Source organism: Girardinichthys multiradiatus, chromosome 15 (genome assembly GCF_021462225.1).
Source record: "Girardinichthys multiradiatus isolate DD_20200921_A chromosome 15, DD_fGirMul_XY1, whole genome shotgun sequence".
NCBI classification, from domain to species: domain Eukaryota; kingdom Metazoa; phylum Chordata; class Actinopteri; order Cyprinodontiformes; family Goodeidae; genus Girardinichthys; species Girardinichthys multiradiatus.
In genome coordinates this window covers 3,398,459-3,408,578 of record NC_061808.1, presented here as the reverse complement: position 1 = coordinate 3,408,578, position 10,120 = coordinate 3,398,459, and the positions used below count along the sequence as shown (strand labels likewise).

General features: G+C 38.4%; 1 protein-coding gene across 1 annotated transcript in view; it reads left to right on the top strand.

Annotated features, from left to right (window-relative positions):
- Positions 1–10,120, top strand: part of LOC124882455 (adhesion G-protein coupled receptor G6-like) — a 70,547-nt gene that overhangs the window by 8,712 nt on the left and 51,715 nt on the right. The window contains exon 2 of the mRNA XM_047388864.1: positions 3,617–3,705. Within this exon, the coding sequence (XP_047244820.1) occupies positions 3,617–3,705 (89 nt within the window). The remainder of the gene's footprint in view (positions 1–3,616; positions 3,706–10,120) is intronic.

The window sequence follows — 10,120 nt, the reverse complement described above, 5'->3', positions numbered from 1 at the left end:
TTAGAATAGTTTTTAGATGATATCTACATTAGAAACAAAGGTTGGGAAGCATGCAAAGAAAAATCAGTTTTTATTCTACTGCGAGACACGTAAACATGTGGAGCTAAACTCTACTGGGACTTTAACTTTAACCATCAGATTAGGCTTTTCAGCAACACCCACTCTCGGTGGATCTAATAAAGGATGAATCTGTGGAAAAGCACATTGTGCTCACTATAAAGCATGGTGTACGAACCGTGGTACTGTGGGTATGTTTCTCATTCAAAAGCCCTGGTAGTTAGAGAGCTCAGCTTAGTGACCTCTTTAAAATACCAGGATGCTTTTACTAAAAGGCCGGTGGACTCTGATAGAAAGCTAAAATCGGGCCATCATTCAGTCTTTGCACAGGATAAAGATCCAAAACATTTCCCCAAAACAATACAGAATTCAAACTCCAAACACAAGGTGATCTTCTTCCATGGTCTTCTCAGTCCCAAGGCCTAAGTGCTATGGGAAACACATGAGGTGAGCTGAAGAGATCATCAGAGATGACCAAGGACACTGGACCTTCTGTAGAGATGGTCCTTAGATGACCGTAAAATAACCGGACCCACAGGGTCAAAGATCCCAGTTGTCATGGTATCCTCAAATTAATTGTTGGATTATATTCCTTGTTTTCTAAAATTGTCACTTTCAGATACTGTCCATCACAATGTAAGAAATGCAGAGGTCGCACCACTTACCTGCAAACCTGCTGTTAATACATTGTACCAGCCTGGTTTTATAGTAAAACAGCACTTATTCTTCTTCTACAACATCTCACAAGGTTGGAACATACAAAAAGAGGGATTTCTGACCTTTGCTCTTTGCAGAAGCTCTCTTGCTTGTCCAGAGTACGGGGTCCTCCTTGGTGCTCTCTTCTCTTCAGCCCAGCCCACAGCGTTTCAGGAGGGTCTTGTTCTGGGGACTGAGATGGCCTTGGACCATTTCTGTGCTGATTTGGCCAAACGATCAATGCCCAATGACCCACTGAAAACCCAAGTTCAGTTTAAAATCTTCTGGTACATGCACGCCTAATAGGATATCAGTCTTTGGAAGAAAAACAGCATCATAGTTCACCCACCGTGCTTCCCTGTGGGCATTAGGTCTTTCCCCTTATATGATGGCTCCATTTAAAGTCCCAGTAGAGTTTAGAAAACGTATTTGTTTTATGGCATGACGCCCAAACAACCGGTTGCCGTGAAGATGGCAACCAGTGGTTGTTATGGAGACTAGTTGACCCCAAGTTGCCGCTCTGTGCTGCAGTTCTCCAACAATGAACTCTATAGATTGTTCTTTTACCTTCCTATTGTAGACCAGTTCTCATCCAGCTTTGTTTACCACAACTCCAGTTGTTTTACATGGTTTAAGTATGTGGGCAGGTTTAGGCAAGTAGGAGTAGGACACATCTGCCTTACATGAATGTCATGTTCTCCTGTCTTTCCCTGTTTGAGGAGTGACCAAGAGAAATGGGCCTCTGCGTCTTGTCATATTTTTCCCTCAAGGAAAGAAAAGATTATGAATTACTGGAATTTCCTAGAAACTCTCATCAAATCTATAAATAACGTGTGAGATTAAAACAAAAATGTGATCAATAGCTTTGTCCTTGTCTAAACATTTCAGCAATATATTTTTAGATCCTGATTGGATCTTTTAGTGTAGGATAAAGAAATAATTCACACTTCCTGACACGTGAAAAACTAAAGGCAAATTCCATCCATTTAAAGACGAACCCTTCTGTCATCGGCCGGGTTTAAACAGGATCATTTTAGAGATCCCAACGACAGAAGCTGAAGTGACGCTACGTCACAATTGATCTAAAAAGTCCAACTCTGGCATGTTTACGTAATAGATAGAAGAAGTTAAACTGATTGTGTGTTGTTCCTTGGTAAGGAAATCATTTGATTAATCAGTCAAATCATAAACCTAGGCGCTGGTTAGGCTTTCATTGTCTTTAATGTTTCAGTGACTCAGTTCAATCGTGCATACCCAGTGGAAATGATTTCCTTTATTGTTAAATTTCTGTTAATGTTCATCATGGTGGTATCACTTTTTCATTTCATTCTGGAAAAATCTCTCCGTTCTCATCCTAACATGGACACTGTCCTCTGAAAAAGTGAGAGACATGTATATTTTAAAGGTTTTAAAAATGTTCCATGCAGCTCATCTCATTAGCAGCTGGAACAACCAGCAGCCTGAAACATTATGATCACCTGGGGGAACGTTTTGATTGGCTCCCTGGGGCCATGAGGAACACATATGCATTACATGAAAGCGTAGGTGGTTCTCTGAGATCCCTGGTCACCCTCAGTGACTGGTGGGCATAACAAACACAACATTTCAGCATCAGAGAACCTCTGGATGGAGAGAAAATGCTTCTCTATCTGCACTGGTATTCATGCTCATATCATCTCTGTCTTTACTGTCAGTAACTGAAGCTGTTTGAGCTGCTTTATCAAGGAGTTTTGGCTTATTGAGAGGAAAATGGTGGATTTTATAAAGTACATGCAGCCCAATTTGTCACAGTTGTACTTCAGCTTTTCTATTCAGTTCAATTATGAATCTATCAGCTGGACAACAATTTGCAACGATGCTTTGATTCATCGTTAACAGTAACAATTATCTGTTCTTTATTATTTTTATTATTATTTTTAGCAATGAATACAGTGCTTGGAATGAACTTTTATAAATGTTTTCCCAGAGAGCCACACAGTGACTTAAATATGGTGACAGCAAAGAAACTCCTTCAATTAAAAGAGATTTATTTATTTAGTTCTTCGTCTTTTGAAAGTACTGAAATAATTTGTTTGTTTTAAAAATGATTTACACGAGATTCCCTGCAGATTCATCTAATTTCATGGATTATTTCCATGTTCACTTCTTCTTTTGCACTCCAAAACCCAGAATTAGGAGAACTTCTGGATGTGATCTTCAAGAACCATCAGAAGAAAGTTACTTAGTAGTTTCCCACTTATTTTAGTTGGTTTTTACTCACTTTTTGTTTCTCCGACATCTATTACTCTCTCCCTCAGCATCTTTTAAAACTACATGCACATGGTCAATTATGCAAATGAGGCAATGATGTCATTTAGCCACTTCCAGTAACTTTTTTCCTTACAAATCTTTTCTACATTGAGTGTTGAATGCTAACTGTTTAGGCATTTTTATTTCATGATGCTAAACAACTATTTAAACATGTTTGAAACAAGTTTGTAACATTAATTTTCCTGTTAAACAATCACCATTTGGTTGACTTATAAAAATAAATGTGGAGATGTGAAAATGTGTGTTTTCCTGCCATTATTCTGTGTAACTGCTGCAGTTTGTCACACAGCTGATGGATGAAGCAGTTCATCCAACAGGGCGTTAAAAGTCAGACCTTCTGCTCTCTCTCCAGGATTGGAATCATTTAACCATGGAAGCATTTATTTAGGTCTCTAGCTTCCAGAGAACGGTCATTTAATCATTGAACGCCTAGAAAACAATTCCTTTCTGTCTTCACCTGTTCAGGATGATGTTTTTTATTCAAAACAAAAAGTTTTTTTAGATAAGATGTTCCTGTTGAAACTGTGGACTGAGGATGTTCTTGCTTCTTCAGGGGGTTCTTGCTTCTTCAAGGAGGTGGAAGGTGGAGGCTCCGGCATGTCGCCCTGTTCGTTTTGCTGTGGATGTTTCTGCACAGGACTGGTAGGACCTGACTCGCTATCTTTCGTTTACTGTGTTTTGTCTTATTTATTCAGACGGTGCTGCTTGAAACTGATTTAAAATGAAAGTTTTGCTGCTCTCACGGTTATTGGGCTGACAAGAGTCGATGTTTCTAAACGTTATTGGAGGGAAACTTTACTTTTGCTCAAACTAAATTGATGTGGAGCTAAAAAATAAAAATCAATGCTTTTATGCGTTTAACACTCACAAAAAATGACATCTCAATAATAAGGTAAGATCAGCCTTCATTATAAAGCAGGTTAAAGTTAAAACAACAAAATAAAAGTATAGAGATTGGTTTTCCTTTAAGTCATCTTGACATAAAATCTGTCATGAGGCGAGTTGTTGCGTAAGATGAGGGGTGGGACTCTTCGGAGAGAAAAACAACCCATGACTCGCCTTCCTCAGCAATTACCTCCCAGCGGACAAACGGAGCTACAAATGTCCAAACGACCCCAGAAATTAATCAGAATTTATTCAGATTTCCTGGAAACAGCTGTGAAAGCAACTGGAAAACAAATTATTGCTCCAAGCAGAAATAAACAGTGCTGTTAATTTAAAGAGGTTTTATTAGTATTTTAGAGCACAGCCGAGGACCAGGTGGACACGTTTCCTATTCACTGAGCGTGGGCCAGTACAAACACCACAGTTATAGGGTACTATAATATTTCAAATTAAATGTGAATTAGAAACAAACTAAACAGACAAATACTATAATTATTACTGCAGATGATAAAAGTTTCATTCTCTTATTTGAATGTTTGTGCACAGATAATCTGAAGGAAAATGAGCTAAATCCAATGAACAAACCTCCCATTGAAGGGTACCGATTGGGTAACCATAGTAACTGTACTCTGTGGCTCTTTACTTTGCAAAGTAATATTTAGAACTTGAGTATTGTTTGGTTACCTTGGAAAAGATCATAACCATGAACCTAAAGGTGATCAGTGCTACTAAAATAACCTGAGCAGTAGACTTTGTTTCTCATCAGTGAGGGAAAAAACCTGTGGAACCAACTGGAAAAGGAGCATCTCCAGGAGATTCTTCTCCCTGCTCTTGGTATCCCATGACACCCAACTCATAGGGCTCCTATAATCCTGAAAGGTTCATTCCTTGTTCACGTTTTGTCACATTACAACCAGAAACCTCTGTGTATTCTATTGGGATTTTATCTGATCACAAGCTAGTAGATAATTATGAAGTGGAAGAAAAATGATACAGGACTATTATGATTTTTCTACAAAATAAAGATCTGAAAATTGTTCCTCTCATTTATATTGAGCCCCCTGATGTTGAACATGTTGCAGTTAAAGCTGCAGGGCAGTTGAGGTATGTCTCTACCCGTTTTGCACACCAAGAAACAATTTCGGTTTTTCCACAAATTACATCAAGCTCAGTCAGACTTGCTAAAGATAGACTGTAAACAACATTTTTTATGTTTTCCTGGAGGTTTTCAATTTCATTTAGGTCTAAAACTTTGACTAGGCCATTCTAAAACATGAATTTGCATTGATCTAAACCATCCAGTTGTATCTCTGGCTGTATATTTATGGCTGTTGTCCTGCTGGAAGGTGAACCTCCAGTCCCAAAGTCCTCCGCAGCTTCTAACAGGCTTTCTTCCATGATTGTCCTGGATTTAGCTCCACCCACCTTAACATCCACTCTGACATCTTAACGTCAACATCAACGCAGCACAATGCTGCCAACACCATGTTTACAAGGATGGTGCATTCAGAGGGATGACCAGTGTTTGTGTTTTATGCGCATATTACGCAATGTTTACTGTTTCCTTTACCTGGCATGTGGAAAATTGCAGAGAGGACGTCTTATGGCTCCTGTTCTGTCCCTCTGTCATAAAACACAGATTTGTGGAGAACCAACTAATAGTTGTCATATCAACAGACTCCCTGACCTGAGCTGTGGATCTCTGCAGCTCCTCCAGAGTTACCAGGAACCTCTTGGCTTCTCCTCTGATAAATGCTCTCCTTGCCCAGCCTGTCAGACGTCCATGTCTTGGTCGGTTTGCAGTTGTCTTTTGTTTTGGATGATTAATTGATCCGTGCTCCATGTTCCAGGTGGTACTGGATTTTACTTCGAGGTTTTAGAATTAAGGGGATGGAGTACAAGGGCAGACCACCCTTTTCAGATTTTTATTTGTAAAACTTTAGAGAACGATGTATCATTTTCTGTCCACTTTACAATTTTGTTCTACTTTATGTAGTTCAGTCACTTAAAATCCATTAAAATACATGAAGGAGTTCGAATATTTCTGTAGATTTGAAATCTTAAAGGTACTGGAAGCCATTTTTGCTTTCTGACCTCCTTACGTTTTCTAAAAACTAAATAAATATTTTTAAAATGAGAAAATCTGGAAAACCTTCTTTTTCTGATAATACCTTGATATTTTTAATGTACCACATATTGATTTATAAGGTTAGAATGTGCACATTTTAAAAATCATTGAGAAAATTTATTTAAAAACTAATATTTTAGATAAATAAAGTTTTTAAACTCTGTCCAGATATTTATATACACTGTATGAAGAAAACACACAACCTTTTTTCAGGTCAGTTGGGATTAGAAATATTATTATTATTATATTGTTTGCTAAATGGCAGAATAATAAGTCATGACCAAGAGATAAATGGTAAATGGACTGAACTTCCAGTCATACAAACCGCTCAAAGCGCTTTACACTAGAGCCACATTCACCCAATCGCACTCACATTCATACACTGATACGCAGATCGGTAGGCAACATGAGGTTAAGTGCCTTGCCCAGGGGCACATCAACATATGGCAGGAGGAAGCTGGAATCGAACCCACAACCTTCTGATTGCAAGACAACCACTCTTCCTACTGAGCCACAATCGCCTCAGATAAATGGATTTTGACGTAAAAGGTTTGAATCAAGCCCCGAACAGAAGCAGAAGATTTTGTGAAGATGCTGCTGAAGCTGCAAAGAGAGAGTCATTATCCAAAGTGAAATCGGACCTGTACCGACATGCACTGAAAGGAAGAAGTCATTACTCCAAATGCAATATAAAAAAGCCAGTTTGCAAACACTCTGAAGGAGAAACCCTAAAGTTTGGAGAAATCTCTGGTCTAATGAAACCAAACTGAGGTGTTAGGACATAATGACCAACGTTTCCTTTGGTATTTTGAACAATAGTATTGCAGTTTTATGTCACAGGGGTGTTTTGATGCAGGAGGGTCTGGTGCTTTACAACATGAACGTCAACATCAGAAAATAACATTACAAGGAGATATTGAAGAAACATCTCCAGACGTTAGCCAGGAAGTTACAGCTTGGGCACAAATGGGTCTTCGAAATGACCCGAATTATTCCTTCAAATTCATTACAAAGTGTTTGAAGGACAACAGACAATGTTTAGGACATTTACGTTTACAACTATCACAAAGTCCTGATCCCAGCACCTTGGAAAGTTTGTGGGCAGAGCTGAAAACGTATGTGGGAGCAAGCAGGCCTACAAACCTGACCTGGTTCCAGCAGTTCTGTCAGGAGGACAAAATCCCAGCAAACTGTTCTGGGAAGCTTATGGAAGCACACCCAAAATGTTTGACCAAAGTCAGACAGTTTAAAGGTAAATCTATCAAATACTGATGAGACAGATGGAAACATCTGGATTTGAGGAAAGTTCTCTCTCTTGTTATTCTGACATTTAGCAAATACAAATAATTTGTTGATCCTTACTGACCTGAAAAACGAGATTTAATGTCAAATAGAGAGACAAAGAGATTAGGTGTGAGTTATTATACAGCGTATGTAAATATCTGACGTATACTGTCTGTCTTCTTCTGTTTAGAGAACATTGTTGTGAATTTAAAACAAACTGACTTGTTAAAGCTGCGGTACATGTTGAAACCCAACACCGACTCTTCTGTGAACAATAAATCAGCACCTTTAATACAAGACATACCAGTTCTAACATTTACAGCTGTTCTAAACAGGATCCATGAGTAGATGATGGTCATTATAGAAGAAAATGTTTTATTTATGGTTTGAAATAATAATAGAAGGGCAGATTTCAGCGAACTGCAGACACCACTGCTGCACATTTTACCATGTTGTTGTTTTATGAGTTATTATTCATCTCATTTTTCTGCTGTGGGAAGAAATGTTGCATATTTGACTTGAGGATAAATTAAATGAGAACTATTTGGCAGCATGAAAATGATCCATTCAGTGAAGTTAACCCACCCTCTGAGTAACTGTTAACCAGCCTCCTCAGAGATGCAGCCTTTATTCTGACAGCAGTGATTTTACATGTTTAATTGATCTGTTTCCTGCCATGTTTCCATCATCCACATGCTTGTTTCTGCTGCGCTGCATCCCACGCTGTTCTTTTCTCATATTTTCCATCTCTCTGTGTGCTCCAGCATGCCTCGTTTTTCCTCACAGCTCCATTAACAGAAAGCCACTTCTCATGCAGCAGGGAAATTCTCGTTCATGAAACTCTTTTCCATCTGGCTGATGCTTTGATCACAGCTCAGAGCTTTTATTTTGGAACTATCAGCATCATCAGAGCCAAGCTTTCGACGCTTTGATTCATTTATTTCAATTATAGCCAGAAACTGAGCTTTTCATATCGATGTGCAGCAGTTTGGCCTTCGATTTGCACCGTCATGAGAGATTTTTTTAGCAAAATGTTCAACGTTATGCTACCGGCTACAGTTTATTAAAACATTCTACTAAAATACACCAAAGAGCATCTTCAGTGACTAGCTGGTCAGACAGTGTCATAGAAAAACATTTAAATTGCTTTAGAAAAACACAAACTTTAAATTTAAAACAGTGTAATATCATGTTCATTTGTTCTAAGGGCAAAACGCTCATTTTTGTTACTATTTATGCTGTTAAGTCAACTGTTGGTTAAATGTGACTTAATGTTAAAAACTATTTAATATTAAGTTTTATATTCATGATATTATCAGTTTTTTATATCTTTGATTTTGATACACAGAAAAAATGTTGCTATTGACTAAAATCAGACTCCCATAAAACTGATTTAAAAAGTTTTGTTTGCATTTATTTTAAAATACAGTAGAAAACTTGACTCGGTCTGAAGTATTGAAGTTGGTTTCTGGCAAAATGTGAGATTCTGATGGTAAGCTTAATTAGAAAATACTACACTGTTGCAGTACTTAGGCATACTCAGGCATACTGCAGTTAGAATAACATAATATATAGATCACCGCCATTATAATAATCTTTTTTTTTATTTTGATAGACTGAAACAAAATTTAGAATGAACTATTGCTTCATTTTATGCTAGTAGTAGTAGTGTGGGTAGTTGTAATATTAGTCACAGTAATGGCAATAGTAATGTTAGTAATAGTAGTAGTGGGGTTCATAGTATCATTAGTAGTGGTAGTACTAATAGTAATAGTAGTAGTGGGGTTCATAGTATCATTAGTAGTGGTAGTACTAATAGTAATAGTAGTTGTGGCAGCAGTAGTAATGAGGCTTATAATAGTAGTAGTAGTAGTAATGGTATTACTGATCTTGGTAGTTGTAATAGTGTAGTAGGAGTGGTAGTAGCAGAAGTAAAAGTAGTGGTAGTAATGTTAATAGTTAGCAGGAAGGCTGCTAGGGCCTATTGTAATCGTAGGATTTCTTATTATTCTGTTGCCTCTTTGCGGGGCAATTTGGGGACTTTGCCAAGCCCCTAGATGCACACAATTTTACCCAAAATGGTCCCCCGCATGAAATTCTTGTTCCTTAATGTCGTCGTTAGTGGGCGTGGCCAAACCTCTTAGCCACGCCACCAAACGTGAGATAGGCCGAACCGTAAGCCGTAGAGGTCCCAAGTCCCAAGTAACAGATAACATGATGGTCTAAGACAGTCGACAGTACTGACTGCTTTAGCTGGAGGGTGTGGCTATGGCAGTGTGGCGAATTCTGATGTCACGCCACGGCCATACGTTTGTCTCTAAATTACACATGCATGGTCCGATTTATTCCAAACTGAATATGATTGATCTTTGTCAGCCCCCAAACACCTCTATTGGATTACATTGATATTTGAATCAACAACGCCCCCTAGGACACTTCAAGGGGTATGTCTCCCTCATACATCATCGGATCCACTTGAAATGTAGTATACATGATCATGACTTAATGATGGACATGTTGACACAGTCAATTGTTGACATCACTTTAGCCCCGCCCACTAATAAACAAATGAGTGTAGCTTCCATATGGAAGGTCACATTCACTCCAAACTGAATATGGTTGATATTTGTTAGCCCCCGAACAGCTCTATTAGATTACATTGGAATTTTGGATCAACAGCGCCCCCCTAGGATACTTCAAGGGCTATATTTTCCTCATACTTCATCGGATCCACTTGAAATGTAGCATACATGATCATGA